General features: G+C 37.6%; 1 protein-coding gene across 1 annotated transcript; it reads right to left on the reverse strand.

Moving 5' to 3' along the window:
- Positions 1–4213: 4213 nt before the first annotated feature.
- LOC145122015 (uncharacterized) lies at positions 4214–8211 on the reverse strand. Its single transcript, XM_079057694.1, has 2 exons — positions 7965–8211; positions 4214–4911 (listed from the first exon to the last, which is right to left on the reverse strand). Exons 1-2 carry the CDS (start codon positions 8209–8211, stop codon positions 4214–4216), a joined length of 945 nt encoding a protein of 314 aa, XP_078913820.1.
- Positions 8212–15180: the final 6969 nt, after the last annotated feature.

Here is a 15180-nt window from a genome sequence, read left to right on the forward strand (position 1 = left end):
TTAAAGTCTCAAATATTCTATTTATTTTGATATCCAAATTTTTACAAACTCTCAAAAACCCTAAAAACCCTAAAACTTAAATTTTATAAAGTTTAACATCAAGAATTCTATAAAAATAGTTATGAAACTTATAATATTATCTTAAAACAATTAAATTCAGGGAAATATAATCAAAGAAAAATAAAAATTTAAGTCATTAACATTCATCCTTAATTTATAAGTCAAAAATCAAGGTTTCATGAATAAAAACTTGATTTTAGTGCACATTTTATATAAAATTTAGATATTCTATAAAATAACTTAAATTTTATAAAACAAAATGAATGAGAAAGGGTTATTATACTCAAAATTTCGGACCCTTCTCTTCCCATGTCTCTCTCTCACACTCTCATTCTCCAACACACACACATCTCTCTTCTTTCTCTCTCTAGAAAACTCTCTCTACCTTCTCTCAAATTTATTTCTCCAAACACCACAACCACAGCCTATTAACCACGAAATTATGGAGAGTCATAAGGGTTTTTCAAGCCACAAATAAATTTAAGGTAAAGAACATACATCTCTTGAAGATCCACAACAATGATTTAAGCCATGCATGTGCATTTTACTTCAAAAATCGACTTCTACTTCTTCATCTTCTTCAAACTTGTTTTCTTTTTGTTAAAATGGTTTTTAGAACATCATGGATGTGTTTTAACACCATGCATGTATGATAAACAAGGTTGCATGTTCATGATCTTAGTGCAAAAATCGATTTTAAGGATTAAAACATCAAACTCAAGTTAAGAGTTTTTGAGAAACAAAATTTTGTTCATAAATGAATGTATACATTTTGATAAGTTTTAATATTTTGATCTCTGGAAACATGACTAGAGTATAAGTTTATCATGATATCTTTTAAAATATTTCAAAAGATTTACTCAAAGAAATGATGAAAACTCATTTTTCTAACCAATCACCATGCATGCAATCTGCCAGATTTCTTTACCTGACTTTAAACTGTCATATCTCACTCATTTCTTAACCAAAATTCGGGATTCTTTTTCTGAAATATAATATTTTGAGTTAGCTTTCAAACCCATCTGACCTCACTGGAAAATTCAAATATTTCGATTTTTAGCAATTTTTACAAAACTGTTGCTCAATCAGCACCTTTTTGTGAATACTAGTTTTGTATTGCATGTTCAAAGATCTTATTCATCACTAAAAATCAAGGAAAAATTAACTTGAGCACTTAACATCATGTATTAAGAGGTATAAAAATATCTTGATTCAAAAGCCTTTGGAACATGTTGCAAAAATTCTCAAAGTAACATCAATAATTTTTACCAAAATCACAAGAATCACATTTTCTCTATAATTGTTTGAGCCTTTAGGCATGTTTTCCACATCAAAAATAAGAAAACAATTTTTCATTGTTATTAAATTGTTTGAAGTTGCATTATGGAAATTTTCAGCTCAATATATATTTTCTTTATTTTTACATGAAAATAATAATAAAATAGAGTGTTAAAGCATATAAAATACTTAAACTTGTAAATAAATTCTGGAAATATTTGTGGATGACCCTTTAAGTTAATAAACATCTCTCATGAAGTTTCATCGATTTTTGTTACTGTTTAGTATGGTTTTTAATTTTCTTTTTATTTAGCTCTAATAAATCATAAAACCACTTTAGGGAATGTGAAAATATTATTTCTTATTTTTCGTAGCTTGTACCTTATATTTAAGACTCCGACAAATATTTTGGGAATTTTTGAAAATGTATATCTATTTTTCTTGAATTTTTGTGTTTAAAATGGACTAAAAACAGGAAAAATAGTTTTACTCATCCAAAATTCATGAAAATTTACCATAAACTCTTATAATATGTTAGGATGATACATAAAAATTTTGATGATTTGTATCTTCTGTATGTTATTTTTCTTCTATTTTCCCAAGATTTAATACACTTAAATGTACAAAAATCAGAAAAATTGTGTTAAACTTTTTGAAAACACATATTAATATTTTTCCTATATTATGTACACTGTAAAACAGTTACACAAAAATTACAAGAATTTTTCATGATAATTTACTATTTTTCCATGATTTTATGATTATTCATGGAATTAAATGGTGAAAATTATCTTAAGGTGTTTGACTTCAATTAAAAATGAAATACAAAGTTTGGGAAAGTTTAGAACTAAATTGATTTAGTTTTGAATATTTAATCATTGGAACACCTCTAAAATGTTAAATATTAATATTTCAATAATGGAAATTTTCCACTTAAATTGTTATATAACAATTGATTCTTTGAAACTTAATTTCCACAGAAAAATGTTTGTAACTTATCAATATTAAATTTTGACACATTATTGGCATAATTCTATTGTAGTAGTAAGTATACTAGTGTTAGATTTCGATTAGAGACTCACTAGCGAATACCATTATTGTAGGAATCGGTAGTGGTACACGTGGAACGTAGTTCAAGGCACCATTTGCATAATCTAAATGCATTGTGAGTATTCACGCACTCCCCTATTTTCGGTTTTTATGTTTTGGGGTGGAAAAGCATGTCCTAAACTATTTATGTTCGTTATATTTAGTTGACTCGTATAAACTTGATTACTATATTTTGCATATTGTGAGTATTCACGCACTCCCCTATTTTCAGTTTTTATGTTTTGGGGTGGAAAAGCATGTCCTAAACTATTTATGTTCGTTATATTTAGTTGACTCGTATAAACTTGATTACTATATTTTGCATATTGTGAGTATTCACGCACTCCCCTATTTTCAGTTTTTATGTTTTGGGGTGGAAAAGCATGTCCCGAAAAACTATTATTTGAATGTTGTATTTAAATTGATTTGTATCAAACATGATTGCTATTTTATTGCTATGTATCTCTATGTATGTCTATGCAACACGGAACATGAGAACTTATCGTACTAAGGCACTTCCCTTATCTCTAACCATTAACTCTTTGAGCCAATGGTCATTATGGATAGCGCTATTAGGAATTGACAACTCCTCACTCGCCCTATTGCTGGAGTGCATGATACCATATTCATATATGGAACGATAAGCATAGATCTTGATAGGGCTTCAGTCATAGGATTGGTTGAGACTCATTGTTTGCTCATACACATACAAACTCGTTTCTCGTTATAGCAATAAACTTGTTATTAATTATAGCAATGAACTTTGTTTCTCATTACAACAACGAACTTTTATTACTGAAAACTTATATACATGTTTTAGCAATGAAATTGTTTGCTCCTTGTAGCAACGAAATTGATTGCTCATTTTAGCAATGAAACTTGTTTACTCGTTTGAGTAACGAACTTTATCTTCCATGAGAATATGAATGTTGCATCTTATTTGGGCAACATACTTTATCTCTCATGATGACAAAGAACTTTGTTTTTACAAACTTATTTACTCATTTTAACAATATACTTTTATTATTGGAAACTTTTATCAAAACTTTGATTTCAATTCATGGAACCAATATTATTTTGTTTATCTCTGAGTACTCACCAACTATTTTTATAGTTGACGCTCGTTTTACATGCTTTTTCAGGAATCAGCGAGTAAGTGGCACTTAGGGACACTTCACTTTTAGGAGCATTCACATGTGTTGTATTTCAATTTACATTGTAATTTCTTTTAAAAGTTGTTCAAACCCATTGTAAAATTGTAATGATTTTTAATACTATGGTTGGTGTTGTCTTTTAACTTTTGCTATGAAACCCTTTATACTGCCACGCCTCGTGTTTCCGCTTTAGCGGGGTGTGACACAATGCTTAGTAAAGTTGGAGTAAATTTTTAATACTAGTTTCTGGAGGCTTCTTTAATCCCATAAAGTGATTTTCTTAACCGGCAAACTCTAGTATCCTCTTTTCTCGAAAAACCTTGAGGAATTTTCATAAAAATTTCTTCATCCAGATCGCCATGTAAGAAAGCATTGTTGACGTCTAACTGGTGCACGATCCAATCCTTCTTGACAACTACAAAATGTAGACAAGGAATGATAACCAACTTAGCAACAGGCGCATAAATGTCATGAAAATTGACTCCTTCCATTTGTGTGGAGCCCTTCACAACAAGTCTCGCTTTGTATCTTTCAACTTTTCCGTTAGGTTTGCATTATATTTTATAGACCCATTTTGAATCAACAACACGTTTTCCTTTGGGAAGCTCTTCAATAGTCTATGTTCAATTATCTTATAGAGCTTTGATTTCCTTTTCCATTACTTCCTTCCATTTATCATCGTGTACTGCTTCAACAAAATTCTGTGGCTCATCATTTGTACCGATGGCTGCTAAGAAAGTTTTGTGAGAATCTGAAAAGCTTTTATAAAAAATACAATTAGCTAAAGAGTATACCATTGAATAACTTTGATTAGACGTGTGCAGCGCGTGGTCCACTGAAGGTGGAAAGTTAACTTCAAAGTCCTTGAGATGTTTTGGTTGAAATCTAACCTTTTTCTCTTTAGTGTTGTTGTCGAAATTGGTAGTAACAAAAGTATCTATCTCAGAATTCTCAATGTTTTCGTCCTCATGATGTACGTTCTCATCATTATAGATTGAATGGTTATAATCCAGACTCAAATTACCTTCTTGTTGATCATGTGATTCATGTGTTTTTATCGGAATGGTGTCATTGTGGCAGTTACAAGGATCTTCAAAAGTTCTATATTCTGGATATGCAAGAACTATTGTCTTGTGATCATCATCTTTCTTGCTTGTTGTGAATGGAAATGAACTTTCAACAAATTTTACGTCTCTTGTTATCACAACCTTCTTATGTTCAAGGTCATAATTTTTATACCCATTTCTTCCTTGAGGATATCCAAGGAACACTCCTAGCCTCCTACTAACTTCAAATTTATCTCCCTTCGTTTTTGTGCTTCTGTAGTAAGCTAAGCACCCAAAAAACTCTCATGTAATCATAACAGGTTTTTGATTGAGCAAGATCTCGTATGGTGTTTTTTTTGATGACTTTGGAAAGTAGACGATTTATGACGTGAGTGGTAATCAAGATGCATTCTGTAACAGTCCAAAAATGGTGATACAATTTTCATTTTTAAATTCATCAATCCCAAACATCACATGTCTCAAAATCATCCAAAATACATACCATCCTAAAATATCAGAGTAAAAGAAATCATATTGCAGAAATAATGAGGGGAAGAATCATGTACCATCACGCCGAGCCCTTCCCTTTTGTATCAGAAGTACATGAAACCAAAAACATATCTGTAAGCATAAAGCTTAGTGACTTTCCCCAAAATACCACACGCACCATACACATAAATATAACAGCATGTGGCTGTGTTAGGCCCGTAACAACCCTCGGGTCCATATCAACCCCATGTAACAACAAATAGTTGTGTCGTGTCCATATCAACCCCCGGGTCCGTATCAACCCCGAGTCCATAATGCACTGAGCCCAAATTGGCTCATGCATATATCATACAATCATATAAGTAATAGTCACATAATTACATACATTCTAGACATACGAATAAGTGGGTCAGCCTTGCTGCCTTCGACCCACTAGAGTGGTATGAAGACTCACCTCTAGCTGAAGGTAACTAAATATCTCACTCGAGCGGCTGCTAACATGGCTCCTCAAACTAATCAAAACCCAAAGATAATCCTAATTAAAATCAGAGTTTTAACCCATAATCAATGGTCCAAATCATCCTTTATCTTATTAAAGGCAAAAGACCATTTTGCCCCTCCCATACATAACCCAATTAATCAAGGACCAAAACCCCTAATGGCCCAAGGTCTAAAAACAGCCCAATGGGTTTTCTGGGAGTACGCCCAACGTACTCCACACGACGCCATGAGTACAGTCGCTCCTTGGAAGGGTTATATACCAATAATCCTCTACGCCTAGCGTACTCAGGATTACACCCAACGTAATCACATGAGTTCCAAACTCTAAACTAAGGTCTTAATCTTTTAAGAATTGACGTCCAAACTTCAGATGTAAGCCTAATAAACATCTAAAGTCATAAAGTCAAAACCTTTACGCCTTTGCATGGCAAAAGGAAGCTGAAAACTAAAACCCTAACATATATTACCAACTAAAACTCCACAAATCTTGCATAGAAGAAAGCTAAGGATCAAGCTAGCATTTTTATGACATTAAACACTCTAAAATGCTTGAAAGGATAACTCAAATGGTCTGGGCTGGACAATATTCAAGAGACCAAGGTTTTTGGGACAAAAAGTTCATAACTTGCAACCTAACAAGATCTAGCAAGGCAAGCATCAAGATTTGAACTTTATACCTCTTGAAGATGCACAAAGGTGAGAAGAATCTGGATCCAAAAGCTTGAAAGCAACACCAAAACTTCAAGGTTTTCCTTCACCACCAAGAACACCAAAAATCACTAAAAGCTTCAAAAATTGCGCACCAGAATTAGGGCTTCGAGTTGGGGGCTAAGAGGGATGGAGGCTGGAGGTAAGGAAAGGCTTCAGGCCATAAAGTCCTTAAAATAGAGTCCAAACCCTAAAAAATAGTGTTTGAACCTTACACGAGTACACCTTGCGTACTTACACGTACTCCGAGTGTACGAGCCCGAAGTCGCGACCAATTTAAATGAGCTACGCAGGGCGTAGCTCCAACTTAGGCCATGCGTAGGGGCTGGAAATGAAAATGTTTTGGGTTTTTAGCTATAATTTGAAATGTACCTGATATTGAACGTTAAAAGTCTCCCCACTTGAATCAGACTTCGTCCTCGAAGTCCACTAACACAAACAAATCTAGGTAGTGCTCCCTCATCTCATCTCATCCTCAGGCTCCCACGTCCACTCAGAGCCTCTCTGGTGCTTCCATTGCACCTTCACTAGGTTCACCACTTTGTTGCACAGAGCCTTAGTCTTCCTGTCAAGAATCGCAATCGGCCTCTCCATATAGTTTAGGTGCTCATCGACCTGAATGTCATCCAAGGGAATCACTGCGGAATCATCGGCCGCACACTTACACAACTAAGAGAAATGGATGGTATTGTGGAGCTGACTGAGATCATCAGGAAAATCTAGCTGGTACATAACCTTGCCCACCCAGGCAGAAATCCTTAAGGGACCAATAAACCGGGGGCCCAACTTGCCCCGCTTTCGAAACCGTATGAAACCTTTCCAAGGTGACACCTTCAGAAGCACAAAGTCTCACACATGAAACTCGAGGTCTGAATGACGGCAGTCTGCATAACTCTTTTGCCGGTTTTCACGACTCGCAACCTGTCGCGCACTTGCTGAATCAACTCAGTGGTCTTGAGCACCACCTCAGTACTACCCATGACCCGATGCCCGACCTCGCCCCAACAAACCGAGGTCCTGAAGATCCTCCCATACAACATCTCAAAAAGGTGGTCAATCAATACTAGCATTATAACTCTTGTTGTAGGAGAACTCGGAAAATGGAAGATAAGTATCCCAACTCCCTCCAAAACCTAACATGCATGACTGGAGCATATCTTCAAGCGTCCGAATCGTCCACTTACTCTGTCTGTCAGTCTAGGGGTGATATGATGTACTGAAATACAACTGAGTACCCACACCCCTCATGAAAATTCCTCCAAAACATGGAGGTGAAACGAACATCTCGGTTTGAAACCATCAAAACTGTCTCTCCGTGCCGAACCACCACCTCCCTAATATATAAGTCAGCCAGCTTATCGGCTGATATACTCTCGGAAATCAGAATGAAAAGTGTGCTCTTGGGAACCTATCAACAATGACCCAGATAGAATCTCCACATGACGTCCTTATCATCTTTGTGATAAAAACCATGGCGATCTCTTCCCATTTCCACATGGGAATGGGTAATAGCTGCATCTTGTCGTGAGGTCTCTGATGTTCGGCCTTAACTTTCCAGCAAGTCAGGCACCGCTCCACAAACCATGCTATCTTCCTTTTCATAGAGGGCCACCAATAGCTCAACTTCATATCCCTATACATCTTCGTGGCCCCTGGTGGATCAAAAACTCCGAATTATGAGCCTCTTCTAACACCGTCTGCCTCACCCCACCAGTAGTTGGAACCCACACTCTACCACACTGAGTCAGCAAACCCCGATTATCTCTAACAAATAAGGAATCTTCCCTGTGATCCGCTTTGCCTTCTGATTCTCCTTTTTCAATCCTTCCACCTGAGCCTTCTTGATCATATCCAACAGAGGCAAGATAATAACCATCCTCAGACATATGTCCGCGATAGGTGTACTCACTGCCTTACAACTCAAGGCATCGGCCATAACATCGGCCTTCCCAAGGTGATACATGATCTCACAATTATAATCATTAACCACATCTAACCATCTCTGTTGCCTCATAATCAAATTTGTCTGATCCATCAGATACCTCAAGCTCTCGTGTTCAGTATAAATAGTACACATAAACCCATACAGATCGTGCCTCCAAATATTGAAGGCAAAAACCACAACCCCCAACTCCAATTCATGTATACCGTAATTCGCCTCATGAGGCTTCATCTGCCTTAAAGCGTAAGCAATAACATGTCCCCTCTGCATAAGGAAAAATCCCAAGCACGATATAAACACATTACAGTAGACTACAAAATCATGCATGCCCTCGGTAAGCGTGATAATTAGGGCCTCACATAATCTCTGTCTCAACGTCTTAAAATCCAACTACTGATCGGGCCCCTACCGAAAAGTGAAATTCTTCTTTGTCAAGCGGGTCAATGGTACAATAATCTTGGAGAAATCTTGCATAAATCTCCGATAATACCCTGCGAGACCTAGAAAACTCTGAATCTCATATGGGGTTCTCGGAATCTCCCACTGCATTATGGCCTCGATCTTGGCCGGACCGACCAATATACCCTTCTGGTTGACAATGTGCCCCAAGAACTGCACCTCGCGCAACCAAAACTCGCATTTGGAGAACTTGGAATACAACCTCTCCCTCCTCAGGTTCTCCAATACCTCCCGCAAATGATCCTTGTGATGCTCCTTGGTCTTGGAGTAGACTAGAATATCATCAATAAACACGATCACCCATCGATCCAACATCGGTCTGCATACCCGGTTCATGAGATCCTAGAACGAAGCCGGTGCATTGGTTAGCCCGAATGGCATCCCCACGAACTCTTAATGACCATAATAGGTCCTGCACGCCGTTCTATGTACATCATCATCCTGAACCTCATTTGATGATAACCTGATTGCAAATAAATATTGGAAAACCAAGATGCACCCAGAAGCTGGTCAAATAAGTCGTCGATCCTCGGAAGTGGGTAATGGTTCGTCACAACTAGATTACTCAAATACTGATACTTAATGCTCATCTTGTGTGAGCCATCCTTTTTCTTCACGAACATGATCAGTGCTCCCCATTGTGAACTACTCGGTCAAATAAACCCCTTGTCTAGCAGCTCCTGAAGCTACGTAGACAACTCCTGCATCTATAATGGCTCCAAATGATATGGTGCCTTGGATATTAGGGCCACACTAGGGCCTAAATCAATCTGGAACTCGACTTGCCTCTCAGGAAGCACTCCTGGAAAATCATCGGGAAACACATCAGGAAAATCCCGAACAATGGGCATCTCACTCAATGTCGTCGCGCCCCCAATCCTAGTATTCGACACATAAGTCAAAAATCCAGAACAACCCTCGTGAAGATATCTCCTGGCCTTCACGGTTGAAAGAGAGTCGACCCATGTGAAGCTCCCTTGTTGAGAATAACTAGTTCTCCCCCACTTGGGGTTCGAACTCTCATTACGTGGCGCTCATAGTAAATCATGGACCCATTGGAACCCAACCAATCTATCCTGATGATAACCTTCGACTCTCGCAGAGGAATCGACACCAAATAAATAGAGTATCTCTCACTGAATACGTTCAAAACACTCCCACGATAAACCCTCAAAGAACTTACAGAATGATCATCACCAATCTCAACCTCCAATAGATAATCCAGAATCCCAGGAGCATCACTAAACTTCTTGCTAAGCGCAAGAGATACAAAGGATCGGGTAGCACCTGAATCAAACAGAACATGAGTAGTCAAACCATTGACTAAGAAAGTCCCTACACATGATCAAATACAATATAAGCATCAATAAGGAAAAAAATAAATATATAATAAATTACATACCAGTAACCACATTCGGTGCTGCTCGAGCCTCATCGGTAGTCAGCTAAAATATTGTGCTCTTCAACGCATGTGTCTCTGCCTTGCCATGGAGGCCATCAGTAATCCTCAAGGTGGATGGTGTAGGACACCACTGCCCCTCTAGACAACCTTGGACAATCGTCCTTTTTATGGCCTGTCTGGTTGCAGTGAAAACAAATCAGTGCACTCCGGGGGCAATCCCTACTTGTATGACCGATCTTACCACATCTATAACAACCCAATCCCACTAATTGACATGTCCCACTGTGTGGCTTGTGACGCCTAACGCAGAAAGTCCAACCTTGCTGGACCCTAGAATATGAATCAGAAGTCTTGGGCCACTTAGCCTGGCCCACAACTGTCTGTACCTACTCCGGCTTGCTCTTCGTCCGAAGCTTCAGCTCAATCTCCCGTTCGCGGGCCCTCTAAATCATATTATTCAGGGTCTTGCACCCCAAAAACCACATGAACTCCCTAATGTCATCCCTCAACATGTCATGATATCTCGTCTTCTTCATATCCTCATCTGCAGCGTACTACGGAACTAACAAGTCCCTCTCACAGAAATTGGCAATGATCTCCGCCACAGTCTCAGTAGTCTGGCAAAACACCTGATACTCCCTCGCCAGCTGCTGCACCTCAATCATCAATGCAAACTCCTCCTGGAATCTCCTAACAAACTATCCCCAAGTTATGGTCATTAAATCCCCAGATCCCAATGCTCGACCGACCTCATCCCACCAATCACATGCTCGGTCTCTCAGCAGGCAAGATGCAAACCCTACCTTTGCCCCCTATTAGCAAAAACTCATATGCTGAGTATTCTCTATGTCAGAGATCCAACGTTGGCTAGGGATGTGGTACTTAGCCCAAAGAACTCTGGAGTTCCACAATCCTTGAACTACCGAAACGAGGGAGTTCATGCTCCTAAATGACCCGTAGCGATCTAAGCCCAAAAAGCCACGAGTTGCTCATCCAGAAGCTCCATAATTCTCTCCTTAATGTTACCAAGCATCACAGGAGTAGCATCTAAGATACCACGAGTAATCTCAATCGAAATGAACTCGCGTAGCCTCTCATCAATTGGTTTTGTGCCTAAGCCAGAACCAGAACCAGAACCTGAACTAGAACCTCATCCTCGAGTGATCACCACCATACTCAAACTAAAATACAAACATATAAACGATCATCATAAAACGCGAGGGAAATCCCACTATCCAGGTTTCCTTAGAATCACCAAGTCCATCCTTGTCTCGAGTATATATCTTGTGCTTTCAATAGTACGGGCCCAATACTACCTTCCACACCTATATGTACCCTCCTTAAGAACCATACTGAATCTTCTAAGTCACCACACTAAATCCATATACCAATCCTATGTTATACACCATACAAAATCTATTATGACATTACCTAGGCTCTCCTAGGAATTCTCAATTTAACCGCTTCTGTAATACCAAGAATTTTAATTAACAATGTCAGTTTCTTTATGCATGCAAGTTATACACAAAATGGGATCACATAGACTGCCAAATAATGATTCTACCTAAGTCCACAACCAAACAAGGAACATGAGATGAGGGTAAATCAATCATTCTAGGGCTATATGATCCTAATCGTATACAAATTTTAAAGCATACACTTAGCAATTAACCGAGCCAATATTAATTCCAAGTAATACATAATATCCAAATGTAACATTCGAGTCGGGTATGTTTCCCTTTTAACCCCTTATTGCAAAATATCTATCTATCTAGTACGTGGGCCATACTCTATGAGTACGCTTAGCATACTAGCTCATGTCTTGACACGGGAATCACCCACGTATGTTGGGCGTACGTGGGAGTACGATGGCCATACGCTAAACTGGGGCAAACCCTAATTTTTAGGGTTTGTGCCCAATTTAAGCAACTTATGTTGCCTTGGTTGTATCTTTTGGCCAACCTCCACTCTCCTATACCCTAAGAACGATACCCTAAGTGCTTTTGGTGAGTTTTGAACTTGAAAGTGATATTTGGTGGTGTTTTTAGTGAAAAAGAATGTAGGGTTTCAAAGTACTCCATGGATGATGGCAATGGGCCCCCTTGATGAAGTGTAGTTTAAAAGCCCAAGACTTGTCTTTTCCCTATAAATAGTCATGTATTATTCATTATTAGGGTTAAGAGTGTGGCAAAATGTAGCCGCCACGTTGTGAGGTTTCTTGTAGAGTTAGATTCTTATTCTTAAAGTGTAATTTGTTCCTCATAATTGAATAAATCAAGTGATCATTCGACATATCTTCTTTATTTGTGTTTGTTCTTATTTTCCGCATCTTGTTCGTCAAATCACAATTAGGGTTTTATTCCCAACAAGTGGTATCAAAGCGGGTCTTTGAAGATCTATTTATTTTTGAAGTATCGGTTCTTGATTTGATGATTTTCTGCACAAGTTATTGAAGATTATTGGTGTTTTGGCGTCTTGGAATCAAAATTCTGTTCAAGTTACTGTTCACGGAGATTTATGCTGTTCATCTACTGTTCATCTGGGTAATTTATTACGATTCATATTCTGTTTGTATTTTCTAATTGGATCTGATCGATTGTTCAATCCAAGGCTATTGCTTCACAGATCTAGGTCCATTGATTAAGCCCAATTGTTTTTGACCTATTGTTATTCATTCGATGAATCACTGTTCTTAAGCCCAATATATTCGACTTATGTTCATATGAATTTGGGCCTGCTATTATCAATCTCTGTTAACGGATTTAGCGTTCTTTGAAATCGTTCTTCTGAATAACGCAAGTCGACTCATCTTGTATCTCGAAATCCTTTGCTTAAACTAAGTAAGTCTTGACTTGATTTCTGTTCACTACTCTTATTTGATTTATCAATCGATTTTTGTTCTTGAGTCGATCTAATCTCTCATGTTCCAAAATCAATTTTGTTTCGTGACTGTATTGATATGAGAAGTTAAAGATGATTTTGAGATTCGATGTTTATTGGGTATTCTTGTTGATGAATTGATATTTTGAGAACCGATGAATAACAGATAAAGAACGAATGTAGAGTGATTGCGATTTTGGTTGAAATTGGGTATTTGATCTAAAATCAATTTGAAGGAAGTGAATTCGGTGTTTTTCAAAAATTGAGTTCCGATGGTTAATGTTTTTCATATTCAAAGACGGAATCAAAATTGATTTTCAATTTGAATGGTCAAATAGAAAAGTCAAAATTGAAATTTTGTGAATATCTCACCTGCGAACCTTATTGGAATCATAACATATTTTTGCAATCGGATACAAACCTGTGTTTGATCGATTAGGTATGAACGGGTTCGTTGTTGGATTTTTGACTAATCTCATATTCGTAACTTTCACAATCATAAAATGTGAACCTGTGTTCGGGATCAAGTGCTCGCTTTGGGGTGTATTCGACCGAATCGGAACGAACCCGGAACGATCTTGGGTTCGTATGTTAGTGGTTGGAACGAAAGAGGGGAAAGCGAACCTATGATTGGATTCGGTTTGAATAAGGTTTTGCTTTTGTTTTGTGATCTATTGATTTGAAGCGAAAGGTCATGGAATTGGATTCGCATCGTGATGCTCGAAACGAACATGGTTTCATTTTTATCAACGAACTTGGATTCGCTTTGGTATCCGTATGCTCGGAACGAACTTGGGTTCGTTTGTTAGCACTTGTAACGAAAGCACTTGGAATGAAAGAAGGGAGATTCGTTTTGGGTGTACTTGGAATGAACGGTGGCACTATTAGACTCGGACACGAACATAAGGAAGAAAACGAAAGGGTCGATCGACGTTATTAGATGATCGGTATCGTATATGTGGTTTCTCTTGTGATCATTCGTTTGAAATCATTTGTTTGAGTCACTGTGGGGAAGAAAATAACTCAAAGTTTCACACTTGGTCCCTGCAACTTCAAGAATTTGACGATCTGGTCCCTATACTTTTCATGCCTTGGCAGTTTTGGACCGTTTCCAGATTTTGTTACAAATAAAGGGGTATATTGATGCAGAATTAACATTCCAGCCCCTATCATTCAGCAAGTGACAGTTTCTCCCCAATATTCAGAAAATTTTACAAATTTGAGGGCTGGTGAACAGTTTTGAATTCTTTAATGCATATATTTTTTCGTAAACAGCAAAATAAAGATTCCATCAAGTCTTGGCGGTTCGGAAAGTCGTTTTTCGTGATAACGACAGATTTTCACGACTTTTTCGAATTTTATACTTCATTGTGTATATCATTTTGTCATGGGGGAGCATAGTAATTTTTTATCCATTCAAGATCATTCTCATGACCATTTGAAGGCTTTATAATGACGGTTTTGATTATAAATCGGGAGAGAATTTGGCATGGCCATTCGAAATTGGATTTGTGACTTTTCAAATTTGAAGATTTTTTATAAAGCTTGTGGTAGAATTATGAAGGTAGCTTTTAGAGTATTTATCGAGCTCTTCTAAAGCTTTTACAGAGAAGTATCCTTTACAATAGCAGTTCTTCATCGAGCTCTTCTAAGGACTTGTTATATCTCCGACTTCTAGTATTTTCTCGATCAAGTGGCGTTACGAATCTTAAAATTTGGGTTGTTACATGATAATTTTTGGTGGCTTATATCATTAGCTTATTTAAAGATCATTGTGACTTGGAGGGGGAGCTCTTCAAAGACAAGAAGTGATTTGGTTTCTTCAATTCTGAAATGGGTTTTTATGGCGGGTTTGGTTTTCTTGAAGATTTTTGGGATTACATTCGAAAATGAAGTTTAAAGACATTACTTCAATGCTTGGTTTATATATCATAGAGCCCGTTTTTGAAGACTACTAAAGAATCAAGATTCGTGGATTGCTTCAAATATTCCTCATTGCAAGATCATTTCTTATTTGCTAGATCCTTGTTTTGGAAGTTGAAGCATTGTCATCCATTCCATACTTTGAGGGGGAGATTGTAGGGTTTCAAAGTACTCCATGGATGATGGCAATGGGCCCGCTTGATGAAGTGTAGGTTAAAAGCCCAAGACTTGTCTTTTCCCTATAAAGAG

Source organism: Lactuca virosa, chromosome 6 (assembly GCF_052849685.1).
Source record: "Lactuca virosa cultivar CGN04683 chromosome 6, Lactuca_virosa_CGN04683_v6, whole genome shotgun sequence".
In the NCBI taxonomy this organism is placed as follows: domain Eukaryota; kingdom Viridiplantae; phylum Streptophyta; class Magnoliopsida; order Asterales; family Asteraceae; genus Lactuca; species Lactuca virosa.